Here is a 17,095-nt window from a genome sequence, read left to right on the forward strand (position 1 = left end):
ACTCGCTCCCGCCACCCCCATCGCGCCGGGGAGCGGGACCCGCCGCCGCTCGGGGCCCCTCGCCTGCGCTTGTCGCCGGCGGCGCCCCAGCTGCCCGGGAGTCGCGGCTGCGCCCCTGGAAGCGGGCGCGCAACCTCGCTCGCGCTCTCGGGAAGTTTCTCGTTCTGTGCGAGCTTCTGAGCCCGACGTTTGCAGTCCTTCCTCCTGGCGGGTCCCCCATCGCCCCTCGCCGTGCTCAGGGCCAGGCTCGATCCCCTTCCGTGGCCCTGGCTTTGGTGACCGGGGTTCAGGTGAGCCCTTTCCCAGGAGACGTTTGCGGTACTTCCCTGGCTGGAAAACTGTTGCTGCGGAGGCCGGGGAAGTCCGGCGCCGCAGCCCGAGGTACGGGCTTCACACGCCCCGAGCTCCGTGCGGAGCCCTCGTCCGCTTAGGGTGCGGGCGAGCAGCGAAATGCCCCTGCTGGCCCCGAGCGGCTGGGACCTGGAAATAACGATCTCGGAAAGAGGAGAGGGCTCCGGGGGCGCAGGCTCTTCCAGAGATGTCTGAACCCCAGGGCGCCCCGGGGACCCGCTACCCGCCGGCCTCCCGGGCCCAAGCAGCAGAGAGCTGTCGCCGTCTCTGCCTTTCAGATCCAAGCCTTTAACACCAGCTCAGACCCACTCCACGGTCCCCTCTGACCTCTTGTCAGGCAGGCGCAGGCACCTGCGCTTGAGCCTATGTTAGCCGGTCAGGTTCTCTTTTCCCCTCTGCCCGTGACTGTTTATGACACATTTGAAATATTAAAGTTGCATGAACTTTCTGGACTTTTCTTTTGAAAAGCCCATGCAGCCATTCCAAACAGGAGGCCTGGATTTCTGCCCCAATCCGGAGTCATTGATGGCAGGTGGGAGGCTGTGAGTTGACTTCTGTTCCGTGCAGCCCAGGGTAGTAGGCACACTGAAAGAAAGCCCCTTTCTTGCATGGTTTTCTTTACTGGGGATTAAATTCATCCAGGGTATTTATTCACACCACCATAAAGGGCGGTGAGTTCCCCCAGATGCAGGCAAGCCCCCTCTCCCAGCTTCTGACTAAACACTGCTGTTGTTTCGAGGGCAGAAGGAATTAGAAGAACTTCACTTGGGTGTTGATACATTTGGGAAAACAAACAACACTTTTTCCTTCTCTTACTCGACCGTTCTACCTTTGGAATATATACATTAAAACTAGAGATTGCTGTGTGCTCAGCCGGGGCCGGATCTGACTGGCAGATAGGCTGGTCCCTTTGCACTATTTATTATGCGATAGAAATGGTAAAACAGTGCACAGTAGGATTTAACATTTGTTTGGTAGACGTCTGTGTGCGTAATGCTGAAATAGAGTGAGGTAGGCTGGCAGGCTGCTGGTGTGATTGCTGCTGGGAATTGCCAGCTAATGAAAGGGTCCGAGGATATGCAAATATTTATGTTGTTTTCAGATTTCCCTTCAGATAGCCCCTAAAAACATTGATGAGATGTTTACAAATATATGACGCTCTGTGCAGTGGCTTTGAAAATGTGATAATTAATGTGCTTTTTTGCTTCCTCAAAGAACGTTTGGTCAAAAGCAGGCAGTTTTCTATTCTTTATTTCCAAAGTTCCCCTTTGTATTAATTCACGGGGGATCTTCTGTTCCCCAGAGGGGCACATTTGGGCATTGATGGTGTTTTGGGGTGATTCCCTGATTTCGTATCAGTTGGAACTATTAACAGTGTATCCAACTTGTGGCTCTTTTACCGCAGACCAGCCTTGGTTCAGCGGGAGATCTGCCTGGGTGGGAGTCTTGGGTGTTAAGAGGCTGCTATCATCAAGGAGAGATAATGACTTCTGGAAGGACAGGCTGGGCGCACGCAGACACAGATGACCCTTTGTTTTCTTAGATAAGCTTCTGGTGAGATGACAGAGGCTGGATTTTGGGGGGAGGTCTGTTCTTCCTTTCCCCGGCGGTCCGATGACAAGATTTCAGAGGTTTGTACCCACCTGGGCTCATGAAGATGGGGGTCTCCGTAGCAGAGTGGCTTGAGAAGGTCCTCTGGGCAGGCTGCATCCACTTTTTCTGCAGCTGGGTCCAGCATAGCTGATAAAATTCATCCTCTGCTTCTGCTGGGTGTAGGTCCCCTTTATCTCAGGATAAGAGAATAATCTTTGGGGGAGAGGACACCTTGCTTTTTTGCAAACTTGTGCCCCTGGGGGGACATCATCCACAGATGCACCTGTTCCGTGATTACATTTGCTCTGAGTGAGAGCAAGACCCCACTGCCACAGGCTCCTGCAGAATTGAAGTGAGTGCTAATGAAATGCAATTTTGGACCTTGAAGTTGCTGGATGCTATGCTTTTCCCTTCTCCTTAGGGAACCGGTTCTCTGTCTCTAGGCCAGGTTTATGCTAAGGTTTGGCGATTCAGGATCCTAAGAGAATGCTCTCCAGGGAACCCCCATAGATCATCCAAGAGGTGTGTAGTGTCTTCTGGGCAGCCATGACCAAGAAGTTCAAACCACTGGGAAGAAAATTAGTAAGAAGTAATACAGATCAGGGCAGGTGCCTAAAGCTTAACCAAACAGGGAATAAATTGGTTAGAGGAGCCCAGTCGTTTAGGAAAAATCAAAGTACAATGAATGTGTTGCTTTGAGGCTGCATTTGGGGCTCTGAAGCTTGTCTGGAGGTCCCTTTGCTCTTGCTTGTGGAGTGTGGGCAGAGCAGAGAGAAGGAGCTTCAGTGGGCTTCCTCCGTCCTCCCGCCACCCAGGACTCCAGCAGATCCTGTGAGCCTTCCTGTACCTGCAAAGCCAGCACCAGACTTCGGTGAGCAAACACCGTGTGGATACAAGGTGGTCAGTCAACAGCCCCGCGGCCAGTGTTTTACTACTGGTAGTATATATTATGTCCGCTTTTACTGCCATCACCAGTATGCTAAGTGCCATTTGTTGCGGGTTTATTATGTGCCAGGCAATAATGAAGATGATCACACATGATATTTAACCCGTACACACACTCAACGAAGGGGGTGTGTTGACATTTGTGTTCATGCACGAAGAGGCTGAGGCAAAGGCAGATGAAGGAACCACCCAAGTCACAGAGCGAATACGGGCAGCCCTGAGATCTAAATCTAGATGCTTCTTCTGCATCATCTGGACTCTCAGTCACCTCGCTATGTGGCTTCAGGAAAAATAACAGCCAGCGCGGGGCACCCCAGGGTTTACTATGCATAAGGCATTCTGTGGGATTTCTCTTGTCTCATCTCACTCGAGGTGGACACTCTCTGTTCTCCCCACTTTACAAAGAAGCCAAGAATTAGAAAGGGTCAGCAGCTGGCCTGAGGACACACAGCAGGAGGTATAACTTGGATCTGAACAGGCAGCTGAGTCCCATGTCCCACAGCCACCAGCCACTGAGCTAGAACGTTCCCAGCACCAGATTTCAGGGTCTAGAGCAAAAGTGACTGAGTTCTAGAAGCGGCCCCTTTACCGTGACCTGTTGTCTCCAGAGAAGCAAATGAACAGCTTGGAACGATGTGTGGGAAGAGTTCTCAGAGCAGACTCCTAGAATGACATTTCAAAGGGCATGGGGTGGTAGTTATGGTTCCCATGCCCTGAGACACGGAATTAGGACATGTTGCAGATTTTGCAGGGTCTTCCTTAGTCTCTGGAGCCCAGAGGGAAAGGTGTGGAGAGAAACTTGCTGGTCAGAACCTAAATGGCAGGGGCGCCTGGGTGGCTCAGTTAGTTAAGCATCCGGCTTTGGCTCAGGTCATGATCTCACAGCTTGTGGGTTCGAGCCCTGCATCAGGCTCTGTGCTGACAGCTTGGAGCCTGGGGCCTGTCTTCGGATTCTGTGTCTCCCTCTGTCTCTGCTCCTCCCCTGTTCACACACTCTCTCTCTCAAAAATAAAAACATTTAAAAAAAAATTTAAAAAGAACCTAAATGGTAGATTAAAGAACTGGAGGGCATATATACTCTCTCTCACACCTTTTGGGCCTTGTCTCCAGGATGTCAGTTCATCCAGAAAGCCCTTTATTTATAGCACTGCAGAAAGGGCTCTGGAAATGACAACAATCAGAAATGCTGGTGGAGGGGAAGGTTATCTACCTGTTTCACCTGTAAGCCTGGGTTCCCTGGGGTCCTCAGTCCCTCCTTCCTGTGCTCCAAGTGGCCCCCTGTCTGGGATATCCCTCGGGGAGCTGTGGGTTGCTCAGGGAGTGAATGGCATTTGCCTCAAGTCAGACCAATCCTGTGTCCTTCTTGGAGCCCTCCTGTGCAGGAGGCCTGTGCTGGGTGCTGGGGAGGGTTTTGACGGAGGAAGGCTGGGGGTGGGGTGCTCCCAGGAGCTCCCAGGTTGGCTCACGTGCAGTGGACCACTCCTTGTTATTTCCCCCGAGTGTAATCGCTGGCTTTGAAAGTTTTGCCTCCCAACAATTTTATCATCCGTCCAGGTGACAGATGCTTATTTGGCACCTTCTAGAGGCCAGCACTTGTGCTAGTTATTTTCCTTCCCCTTCATTGGTGCACTCTGGTTGGTATCATTCCAAACAGACACAGGGCAGCTTGGCACCTTAGCTGGTCTGGGTGATATGCTTGAGGGCTCTAGCTGTCACGCAGGTTTTTGGAATATTGACAGAAACTAACATATCTTTCATTGTTACCCTGCAGAGCCCTGTCTAGGGCTCAGGCCAAGGACAGTTGTGGTAGTTGGAGCAAAGTGCTCAGTTTACCGAGGAGGGGTTAATTAGCCCCAGGAGGGATGGGAAGGAGGGACAGGTGCCAGGGAAGGCTGCCCAGAATTGGCATCTCACCTGAGTCTAGAGCACTGAGTGGCTAGGGGGCCTGGCCCAAGGACACTCCTGTGGACAGAGTGTCCTGGAGCAAAGGCCTGGAAGTCTGTAGGCACATTTTGGATGGGGATCAGGTCATGGGGGTGGCTTCAGCGTAGAGTATGGGTCTGGAGGTAGCGTGTAAGAGTGGCAGGAAGTGAGTCTGGGCCAGGAGTGTGGATTGTCTCAGTGCCCTGCTGGCAAGTGTGGGCATTCTCTAAGAGGCAGTGACTGAGGAGCCCCGGGAGGTTTGAGACAGAAAAGCATCGTGCTCAGACCCTTGCCTGGTGGTGGGAAGTGACAGCTCCCTCGGGCACGTAGGCCCCGTTTGCTTTTGTAAGTGACAGCACCCAGTTCTGCCGCCACTGCCGTGCCCCACTGTGCACGCTCTCTGGGCGCCTGTGTTTTATTCTGCCCCGTGCTGTGCTCAGCTGTCTCCACGGCTGGCTCCAGACTGCTGACTGTTGGGGTGTAGGGGCCAGGACTGTATCCTCGTCTGCTTTGCTTTCTCGGTATTCCCAGCCAGGCCTTGTGGCCACCGGGGTCCGTGCCTCGTGAGTGCTCACCAGATTGCGTTTGATTTCTGATGGCCACATAGACCCCAGGGCGATCTGCCTCGGTGCAGAACGAGGCTTCCCAGACTGGGGTGGTTTGCTGACCACCTGCATCAGATTCTCCTGGGACTCAGTTCAGCCTTCACAGAGTCCACGTATGGAATGGAGCCCTGGGAATCTGCATTTTCAACAGGTGCTCCCCCTGTCCTCTGTCTGCCACATTTGGGAACTACTGAGGTGCAGCCTACACCCTTTTGTGGTGGAGGGTCTCCTCTGGTTCTTTTCTGGCCGCACAGACTACCCTTCCCCAGCCCCTGCCGTTAGGTGGCGCCACATGGAGTGTGGGTGTTCCACAGGTGGTGGGCTCTAGGTGAAGCAGTGTAAGTCCCTTTAGTGGCCTTTAGTGGCGTGTTATTGCCCCCTGTTGGGGCGAGCACGCAGCAATGGGTTGTGATGGCAGAGCTGTGCCATGCAAGCAGCAAGACGGCATCCCTGGAGAGTCATGTCATAACATTGGCAGTGGACTTCGTGGGACAGAAGGAAACTTTTTGTGTTAATGATGATTTGGGGGACTGATTAGCTACTGAAACACAGGTCTGTTCCATCTGGCTAATGCACTTGGAATGATTTTGCTTGCTCTCTAGAAACGAAGAGTCACTTGAGGCAAAGTGGTATAACGGAAGACTATGAGCTTTGGAGCTCGTCAGGTCAATGTTTGGATGTCGGCTCTGCCACTAATCTGGGAGTCGCCTAAAATCTCTGAACCTCGATTTCTTCATGTAGGAAAGAGGAACAATACTTCCTTCACTGGCTGCTAGTACATAAGATGCTTTTATTTTATAACCCCTAGCCTTAAAATTTTTTTTAATGTTTATTCATTTATTTGAGAGAGAGAGAGTGAGTGAGCGGGGGCGGAAGGACAGAGAGAAAGACAAAGAATCTCAAGCAGGCTCCAGGCTCTGAGCTCAGCACAGAGCCCAATGCAGGGCTCAAATCCACAAACTGTGGGATCATGAGATCATGACCTGAGTCGAAGCTGGATTCTTAACGGACTGAGTCGCCCAGGCGCCCTGGTAGATAAGATGCTTTAAGCACCTACAGTACATAGGACAAAAATTAGATGCCTTCTCCCCACTCTTGTGAATCTCTGTTTCGTATAGTTAGTGTCTGAGGACAGCAGTGCAGCCCAGTGGTCATGACCATGGCCCTTGGCATTGGTTGCTGAGGCTTGAATCCTGATTTTGATGCTTATTAGTTGTGTGAGCCTTTCGGGAAAGTATTTATCCAGCTTAGATCCTTGTTTTCTGCTCTGTTCCACAGGAATATTAGCGGTACCCATGAACATAAAGCTTGGGAGTATTAAACGAGAGAGTATTCAGCTCATCATGGGTGCCTAGTAAACGGAAATATTACCATTGTCCTTTAACGAAGATGAATCCATAATGTACACTATAGCGAAACCCTATAGGTAGCTAACAATACACTGATTACAAGTGATTTACTATAGGATTTCTATAAAATAATAAACTTCTTTAAATACATTTCACATGATTCCTTTTAGCCCCCGTAAGGCAAGCGTGTAACTTGAGCTCATGAATGAGCTCATCGGTACCCCATCAGCAGCGTGGCTGGCTCACTGCCTAACGGAGGGGTGGTCGCAGCACGGGGAGTCTCTCCTACGTGACTTCAATTGCTGGCCGTTTACAATAGTGATTTTAGGACATCGAATCAGAAGGGGTATTAGCATAATTGCATTGGACAATGTGAGAGGAAAATGCTGCATTCCTCTCATTTACTTCCAAGTCCGGATTCCTCACCCAGAGCTGTGTCAGAAGCCTGGCGCAGGGAGTTTTCCATCAGACACCCTCCCGCGCCCTCTCCACCCCCAGTCGGGTCCAGGCGGAGTGCGGCGGCGAGCAGCTCTTCCCTCCCTGGGGAGGCTTCTGCCTTGTCACCTGATAAATGGAGTGGCCTTCTGTTTGAAATATTATTTGCCACCGTAAAGTGAGTCTGCCGAACCCAGAATGGTGAGAATTGATGATGTTTTGCCACAGGGAGATAAATGCTTAAAACACGACAAAAAGGCGAGTAGGAGTTTCGTAACTTGTAGAGAAAGTTATCTCAATTAGTTATGAAGATTATGCCTTTTATGATCCACACAAGGCTCATTAAAGCCCCATCCCTCTATTTTCCTATGATAGTGTTTTTAAATATGAAAATCATCATAGTAACACATGTTTCTTTAGAAAATATAACCTGTGGATGAGTTAGAAGCCCTAGTGCACGGTGAGGAGGGGGATTCACCCAGAACCGGACCTGCCGGTGGGTTCTCCTCATTAACCGAAGGCACAAAGGTGTGGAGGGCCTTGGGGAGGTCAGGTGTGGGCGTGCAGGAGGCACAGAAAATCTGGGACTCTGGAGCCCAGGGATGGCCGCATCACCGTCTTTCAGTGTGTGACCCAAAAACTGCCCTGCAGAGGTGAGGGACTCGTTGTGATTCAGTCTCCCTTGCAGACAAAGGAACAAGAAACAGGGTCAGAAGCTGTAGGAGGAGCGTTTACGTTGGTTTTCAGAAAAGTCGGCAGTCTGCCCATCGATGCGAGACATTTCTTTTCTCTCTTTGCAGAGGGTTTTGAAAACATTGTTATGAAAGTGTTAGTTCGAACCATACGCAATTGCTGATATTTGCCTGTTTTGACCTACAAAAACTAGAATTTCATTGAATTCATCCTAAAAATAATATACCCAAGGAAACAAATGTGTGATTTTTCATCGCACAGCTTCCCAGAATACCCTCTGCCCATCAAGCCCCAGCCCCCACCCTCAGGGTCCAGTTTTGAGGTCCCTATAGGTAGAGTCGTACGTCGGCTACTCTTTCATCCGCCTGCATTGCTCAGCATGTTTTTGAGATTTATCCGTGTTGTACTTAGTTGTAGTTTGTTACTTCTTATCGCTATAGAGCATTTCATCGCATGACTGAACCTCTTTTTTACTCATTTTAATGTTTATGGATATTTGGGTTACTTGTTGATTTGGGCCAATGCTGTTACTGTCTTTCTTTCTTTTTTTTTTGTGAACACGTTTGTGATTTCTGTTGGGTATATACCTAGGAGTGGAAATGCTAGGTTATTCACTTGAGGTTTTTAAAGAAGGATTTGGGGGCACCGGGGTGGCTCAGTTGGTTAAGCATCCGGCTTTGACTCAGGTCATGATCTCACAGTTCGTGGGTTCGAGCCCTGTGTTGGGCTCTGTTCTGACGGCTAGCTCAGAGCCTGGAGCCTGTTTCAGATTCTGTATCTCCCTCTGTCTCTGACCTTCCCCTGCTCATGCTGTCTCTCTCTGTCTCTCAAACATAAATAAAAAGCGTTAAAAAAAGAGAAGGATTTGGCCTTTCTTTGTCTAGCTCTGCTTCTGAAATAGAGATGTGTGCTGCCTGAATCTCTATCTGTTGAGTAGCTGCTTTGTGAAAGCCCGTAGTGGCCCCGAATGACCTGAGGAAGCCACGAGCCAGGTCCCCACTCCACAGGCGGGTGGGCAACTTGGCCACCCTAGTCAGTGCGAGGGCTTTGAAACTAATTCCTGCCTGCTGATGGTACAGATGTGCCTCTAGCTGCCTCATCTGTAAAGTGGGGTCAGAACTAACACCTGCCGGGAGGCCATAAGGATGAAATCATGTGTAACAGGTACCTGCTGGCACATGGTAAGTGTTAAAGCCACTCTGTCCCTGGCTCCGTCTTTCTTCTGTCCCGTGGGCAGATGGAGATGGAAGTGAGCGAAAAAAAAATCCTAGTATCACAACGTAGTAATAATAAGAAGAATGAAGCTTTTAGCGCCCGGGGAGAGCTGAGCCTTGAACTAGGATTTCGGAAGTTTGGGGGAACCATTCTGAATAATCGTCCAAGAAATCACTGAGAAAAAGAAATGGCCAATACATATGCGTGGGTCAGTATCTTTTAATCGACCTATATCTCCACTTTGGTTACAGAGGGAGGAAAGGAGACTAGTTTTTTTTTTAAGTAGTTTATTGTCAAATTAGTTTCCATACAACACCCACTGCTCTTCCCCACAAGTGCCCTCCTCCATCACCACCACCTCTTTTCCCCCCTCCCCCCTTCAGCCCTCAGTTTGTTTTCAGTATTCAATAGTCTCTCAGATTTTGCATCCCTCTCTCTCCCCAACTCTCTTTCCTCCTTCCCCTGTCCCTGGTCCTCCATTAGGTTTCTCCTGTTCTCCTGTTAGACCTGTGAGTGCAAACATATGGTATCTGTCTTTCTCTGCCTGACTTATTTCGCTTAGCATGACATCCACAAGATCCATCCACTTTCCTACAAATGGCCAGATTTCATTCTTTCTCATTGCCATGTAGTGCTCCATTGTATATATATACCACATCTTCTTGATTTACTCACCAGGTGATGGACATTTAGGCTCTTTCCATGTTTTGGCTATTGTTGACAATGCCGCTATGAACATTGGGGTACGTGTGCTCCTATGCATCAGCACTTCTTGGGTAAATCCCTAGCAGTGCTATTGCTGGGTCATAAGGGAGTTCTATGCATAGTTTTTTGAGGAACCTCCACACTGTTTTCCAGAGTGGCGGCACCAGTTTACATTCCCACCAACAGTGTAGGAGGGTGCCCGAAGGAGACCAGTTTTAACATATACTATAGATCAACTTTGTTCTAGGCACGCATCACGCCTTAGATGATTTCATCTTTGTAACCCCCACCCCCAAGAGGTGATATTGTTAAGAGTTAACGCTCCTCATATACAGAAAGCTTTTGCCAATCAATAAGAAAAGAGAAGAACTCTTAAAGAGAAAAATGGGCAGCAGAACTAATAGGGAGCTAGTATTGCAAATAATGAATATACCTTTAAATCTGTGATTTCCATAGAAATGCAACATATCTATCTGAAAGCAACAAAATAACATTGCTTATAGATTAGCACAAGCTTTTTATTGGGCTAGGACAAAAGAATGTGCAGCCATTGAAATTAGTAATGTAGACAATTATTTGTTGATTTGGGAAGGTATCCCATAAATTGTTGTGAAGTGGTAAAACATAGGTTACGTAAGTGTGCGTGATGCTACTTTTATATGGAACGCAATGAAATCAATTTGTGTTGATAGCTATAAGGAAAATCGTTATAAAGATACACAACAAAATCATAGTGGTGGTTGTTTTAGGCCAATGGGATTTTATAATATTTGCCTTTTTCTTTATGCTATTTATTGCCTACATTATTTTATAGTAAACATTTATTACCTTCATATAGAATCAGAAAAATCAATGTACATATTTCCTGCTATGGGGAGGGGAAGGACCTAATGAAATCTCCTTGGACAGGGCCCTGGATGATTTTTTGTGATTGCTTTAGACATATTTGAAGTGGAAATGTGTCAAGATCAACCTTTCTGTATTTAACACCAACTAAAACATCGAAAGGAAAACCAGAAAGTAAAGATTAACGCCCAGATGTGCAAGACTGTGGTGAAACAGATGTGATCTGAGGCTGCAGGTGGATTTGTAAATGGACATAACCCCTAAAAAATTTTTTAACGTTTGTATTCCATACAAAGCAAATATATTTGTCAAATGAAACTGAAATAAAAGTCCAACAGTCAACACTTGAAGAATAGTTTGATAAATTATGGACATGTGGATACTGAATGTCTATTAAAATAATCATTTTGAAAGTCAGGAAAAAACATGGCAACATTTTATGATGTAATAGTTAAAGGGAAAAAGGAACTAACAAAAATAGACGTTGGAGTTAACCTGTGAGAAGCATGTTTGACTTGGGCAAATATTTAAAAGGATTTTACACAAAAGAGCATGTATGTAGTGGGAATGAATGCATCTCTTCACTTAGACGTTTTCTTTAAGATTATGAAACAGTTGGAAAAATTAAAACAATGCAAAAGCGTAAGGCTCTCAGGATTGCTTCACCTCTCTGCCTGCTCCGTTCCCTTCACTTCTTAAAGTCAAACTTTTATTTATTTATTTTTTAGTATTTTTAATGTTTTATTTATTTTTGAGAGAGAGAGAGAGAGAGAGAGAGAGAGCGTGAGCAAGGGAGGGTCAGAGAGAGAGGAAGCCACAGAATCTGAAGCAGGCTCCAGGCTCTGAGCCGTCAGCACAGAGCCCAACACAGGGCTCGAACCCATGAACTATGAGATCATGACCTGAGCCGAAGTTGGATGCTTAACCGACTGAGCCACCTAGCTGCCCCTAAAGTCAAACTTTTAAACAATGTATACTCTTCTGTGGGACTATTTTTCCTGACGTGTTTCTGACATTCATTCATGTTGGGCTTAGTTGTAGTTGTGTGTGTGTGTGTGTGTGTGTGTGTGTGTACATAAAATGTATTTTGTATATATTATATATTTATACATAATAAAAATATAGGTAAGTATAAAATAAATAAAAGTTTAATAAAAAACTGAGACACAGTAACAATAAATTACATAGACAAAAAAATTTTTTTTTACTTAATTTAGATCCACTTGATTCTCTTTAAGAGCTGTGTGGTATTTCATCATATTAACCTATTCATGGAATTTTAGGACGTTTTCATGTCTTGCTGTAACAAAACTGCAATTGTGCTCACGCTGTAGCGCTCCTATTCAAGTATTGCTGTGATAACTTTCGCAAATGAAATTTCTCTGTCAAAGACCGTGTGTGTTTTAAATTCGGATGGACATTGCCCAGTGGTCCATGCCCGGCTGTACATGCTTCCATTCTGTTTTTCAACATCCTGGCCAATGCTGGGTGTCGGTAATGTTTTATATTTGTACCATAGGGCAGAATATAACATTTGCATCTTTTCTCTTATGTGTTGGCAACTTTCATCTCCTTTTTAAAATTAAGTTTTAGTTTTGGCGTGCCTGGGTGGCTCAGCTGGTTAAGTGTCCGACTTCGGCTCAGGTTATGATCTCACAGCTAATGAGTTCAAGCCCCGCATTGGGCTCTGTGCTGACAGCTCAGAGCCTGGAGCCTGCTTCAGATTCTGTGTCTCCCTCTCATTGCTCATTCTGTGTCTCTCTCTGTCTTTCAAAAATAAATAGATGTGAAAAAATGTAAGTTAAGGTTTAATTTTAATTCCACTGTGGTTAGTATAGGGTGTTATACTAGTTTCAGGTACGCGATATAGTGACTCAGCAATTCCGTACCTCACCCCGTACTTTTCAGGACAAGTGACCTCCTTAATCCCCATCACGTACTTCACCCATTCCCCACTGGTCTTCCCTCTGGTGACCATTGGTTTGTTCTCTATAGTTGAGCATCTGATTTTCAGTTTGTCTCTCTCTCTCTTCCCCTTTGCTTGTTTCTTAAATTCCACCTGTGTGTGAAATCAGATGGTATTTGTCTTTCTCTGACTTATTTCACTTAGCATTATACTCTCTAGTTCCAGCCACATGATTGCAAACGGCAGGATTTCATTCTTTTAAGGGTTGAATAATATTCCATTATGTATGTATATGTATACACACATATGTATACACACACACGCATATCCATATACCACATCTTTATCATCCATTCGTCTATCGATTGACACCTGGGTTGCTTCTATAATTTGGCTATTGTAAATTATGTTGCTATAAACACAGGCGTGCATGTATCCCTTTAGGTTAGTGTTTTTATATTTCTTGGGTAGATACCCAGTAGTGCAATTACTGGATCTGTTTTAAACATTTTAAGGAACCTTCCACAGCAGCTGCATCAAGTTTGCATTCCCACCAACAGTTGACGAGGGTTCCTTTTCTCACATCCTTGCCAACACTTGTTTCTTGTGTTTTTGATTTTAGCTCTTCGGACAGGTATGTGGCGATATCTCATTGTGGTTTTGATTTGCATTTCCCTGACATTGAATGATGTTGAGCATCTTTTCATATGTCTGTGGGCCAATTTGTATTTCTTTAGTGGAATATCATTTCCCTTAATCCATGCTTTTATTGGATCTTTAAATTTATCTTACCGAAGTGTAGGAGTGCTTTATGCCTTATAGATATGAATCTTTTCTTTCATATGTTGCAGCTATCTTCTCTGTGACTGTAGTTGACTTTTAAATTTCTTTGCAATTTCTATTATTGTGCACATTTTAATTTTTATGTAGTTAACTCTGTCAGTCTTTCCCTTTATGGTTTCAGAATTTCTGTCCTATTTAGAAACTCGTCTTTCATCTAAAATAGAAATTTTCTATATTGTCTAGTATTTTATGCTTTGTTCTTTGATTTTAAATCTTTAATGTATTGGAAATTTATTTTTATGTGTGGAGTTAGGTAGAGGGTTTAAATTTCTACTATATAGTTTTTGAATTGTGAAATAGACATTGTCTTATCCATGATGCCATTACTAGACATAAACTCCCATATGTCCATGGAATTGCAAGTGAATTCTGTTGCAAGTTCAATCCTAAGGTATATGGCCCCTCATCTCGGGGAACAACCATAGCACAGAGGTAAGACTGCAAGCTCCAGAGTCAGGATGCCTGAGTTCAAAGCACTAGTCTTCTATTACTGTCTGGGTGAACTTGGAAGTTGCTTTATCTCTTTGTGCTTCAGGTCCCTGGTCTCCAATATGGAGATAATGATACAGTAATTTCATTGTATTGAGATCAATCAAAGAGAGTGGCTTGTGCGATTTTTGTGTTTTATAATTTGTTCTGATTTCCTGTGTGGCCACATACCTGGTCAATTTTTTGTAAATTTATATATAGCTTGAACATAATGAATAGTTTGTGTTTGATGGGTACAAAGCTCTAAATATATTAAAGCAAGTTAACTGTACTGTTCAATCCTCTATATTCTTACTATAAAAAATGCATTCTTCTTAATTTGGTCTTTTTAAAAAAGTAATCTTATGCACCCAATATGAGGTTCAAACTCACAACCCTGAGATCAAGAGTAGCATGATCTACCAACTGAGCCTGCCACGTGCCCCAAACTTGGTCTTTTTAATGTGAAGATACATTACCCCTCAAATGGTAATCAAAGCATTTACATTTTTCAAAGAAGTAACTGATATTTTGTCATACCACTGCCAGATTATTCTGTTTTCTTTTTGTGGTGCTTCATTTTGCTTTCTTATACCCTAATTTCTTGCTTTTAGCTGAATAGTTTAAGTTTTCTTTGCTGCCCTCCTTTTTTTCCTTTAGTGATTTGGAGTCAGAATTCCTATGTCAACATTTCAGGTTAGTATTCTTAAATTTTATCTCCCTCTGATAAATCTTTTATCATTACATTTTCATCTTTGTGTTAATATTCCTTATCTTGAAGTATACTTTATCTATTACTAGATATAGCTAGCTGTATTGTCTATTTTTGAGGTTAATGTCTGCACAAAATATATTTCCCATCCTTTTACTTCCAACATACCTGTATTTTTTTATGTTTAATGTATGTGTCTTATAAGCAGCATTTAGTTGTACCTCTTAATTTTATCCAATATGACCAATCTCTGACATTTAGTTCAAGTGGTTAAGCCACTTACATTTAGTGCAATTATTGATATGGTTGAGTTTAAGTCTACCATCTTCTTTGTTTTTTATTTGTCCTTTTTTTTGTTCCTTTTTACTCTTAAAAATTTTTTTTAATGTTTATTTATTAATTTTGAAAGAGAGAGATCCAGAGTGGGGAAGGGGCAGAGAGAGAGGGAAAGAGAGAGAATCCTAAGCAGGCTCTGTGCTGTCAGCTCAGAGCCTGAAGCAGGGCTTGAACTCACCAACTTGTGATGTCATGATCTGAGCGGAAATCAAGAGCCAGACACTTAACCAACTGAGCCACTCAGGTGCCCTCCTTAAAATTTTTAATGTTTATTTATTTTTGAGAGAGAGAGAGGGAGAGAGAGAGACAGCATGTGAGTGAGGGAGGGGCAGAGAGAGAGAGAGAGACAGAGAGACAAGCACACACAGAAGCTGAAGCAGGCTTCAGGCTCTGAGCTGTCATTACAGAGGCCAATGTATGGCTCAAACCCGTGAAATGCAAGATCATGGCCTAAACTGAAATTGGACGCTTAACCAACTGAGCCACCGAGGTGCCCCTCTTTTCTTTTAGATTAACATTTGTTAATATTGTATTTTGTCTCCTTTATTGTATTTTTAGCTATTCTCTTCAAAAATTTTAGTAGTTTTTCTAGAGATTACAATATGCATTTTTTACTTGTCACCATTAAGTCAGTATTTCAAATGCATTTCAAGTACAGCATAAAATACAGCATAAAAACATTATGACACCATACTTTCATTTCTTCTCTTATGCCTTTGATACACTGTCATAGGTTTCACTTCTGTGTATGAATCACATAAAACATTTGTTTTTGTCTTAAATATCTATCTTTATAAAAATTACACTGAAAATATTTACCCACATACTTAGCATTCCCAAGGTTCTTTATTATTTCTTTCAGATTTAGTTTTTTTCCTTTAGGATTATATCCCTTCAGCCAGAAGAACTTCCTTTAGCTTTTCTGGTAAGGCAGGTTTGCTAGAAATAAATTCTCTTGGCCTTTGTTCTATTGGGATTATCTTTATTTTGCTTTATTTTTGAAAGATGCTTTTGTTGGATGTAGAATTCTAGGCTAATAGTTTTCTTTCAGCAATTTTGAGATGGCGTTGAATTGTAGATTCCATTCTTTCTAAGGAGAAGTCAGCTGCCTTTGTTACTGTCGCTTTCCTGAATGTCATGTGTTTTCCCTCCTGCTGCTTTTAAGAATTTCTCTTCACCTTTTGTCTCCAGAAATTTGGATATGATGTGTCTAGGTTGGTCTCATATATTTCCTGCGTGGGTTCATGGAGATTCTCAGAGCTATGGTTTGATGTCTTTCATCAGTTAAATATTAATAAGACATTACTTTTTCAAATATTTTTTCTGCCCCATTTTCTCTCTTCTTTTGTTTTTTCAATTACACTGATATTAGACAGTTTTATTTTATTTTACTTTTATTAAACATGTTTATTTTTGAGAGACAGTGTGAGTGGGGGAGGGGCAGAGAGAGAGGGAGACACAGAATTGAAAACAGGCTCCAGGCTCTGAGCTGTCAGTCCAGAACCCGGTGCAAGGCTCGAACCCACAAACTGCAAGATCATGCTGAACTGAATTCCGACACTTAACAGACTAACCCAAGCACCCTTATTAGACAGTCTTATAATATTCCACAGTCTTGGATGCTGTGTTCTACTTCATTTTTGTTATCTTTCTTCCCTGTGGCTCCAGTTAAGGTAATTTCTATTGAGGTATCTCCAAATTCACCAATTCTTTATTTTCTGCTATGTTTATTCTACTGCTAAGCCCATGTAATAAAACTTAGTTCATTTTTTTCCAGTTTAGAATTTCCATTTGATTCTTTTTTACAGTTTTTGTTTCTTTGCTGATGTTTTCCACTTGTTCATTCTATTCATCTTTCCCTATAATCTTTTAATGTATTTATAACATAAAGGTTTTTTTGCTAATTATAACATCAAGGTGATCTATGGTTCTGATTTTTTTCCTGTTGATTATGGACCACATTTTACTGCTTCTTTTGTATGTGTAGTAATTTTTTATTGCATACTGGAGATAATAAATCATACACTGTAGAGAAGATAGATCATTATTGTCTCCCAAAGAGTGTTGAGGTTTGTTCTTGCACAAAGTTAATTTATTTTTGGGTCACCTTCATCTTTAGAATCTTGGTTCTAGGCTATGTTTGTGTAAGTCTATCTTGGTTTTGCCTTTG

The 17,095-nt window shown here is 44.0% G+C and overlaps 1 protein-coding gene across 1 annotated transcript in view; it reads left to right on the top strand.

Annotated features, from left to right (window-relative positions):
• The window catches only part of PLPP4 (phospholipid phosphatase 4), a 129,265-nt gene that overhangs the window by 3,267 nt on the left and 108,903 nt on the right, over positions 1–17,095 (top strand). Inside the window, exons 3-4 of the mRNA XM_029920510.1 lie at positions 91–290; positions 2,760–2,815. Coding sequence (XP_029776370.1) covers positions 91–290; positions 2,760–2,815 — 256 coding nt within the window. The remainder of the gene's footprint in view (positions 1–90; positions 291–2,759; positions 2,816–17,095) is intronic.

This window comes from Suricata suricatta, chromosome 2 (assembly GCF_006229205.1).
Source record: "Suricata suricatta isolate VVHF042 chromosome 2, meerkat_22Aug2017_6uvM2_HiC, whole genome shotgun sequence".
In the NCBI taxonomy this organism is placed as follows: domain Eukaryota; kingdom Metazoa; phylum Chordata; class Mammalia; order Carnivora; family Herpestidae; genus Suricata; species Suricata suricatta.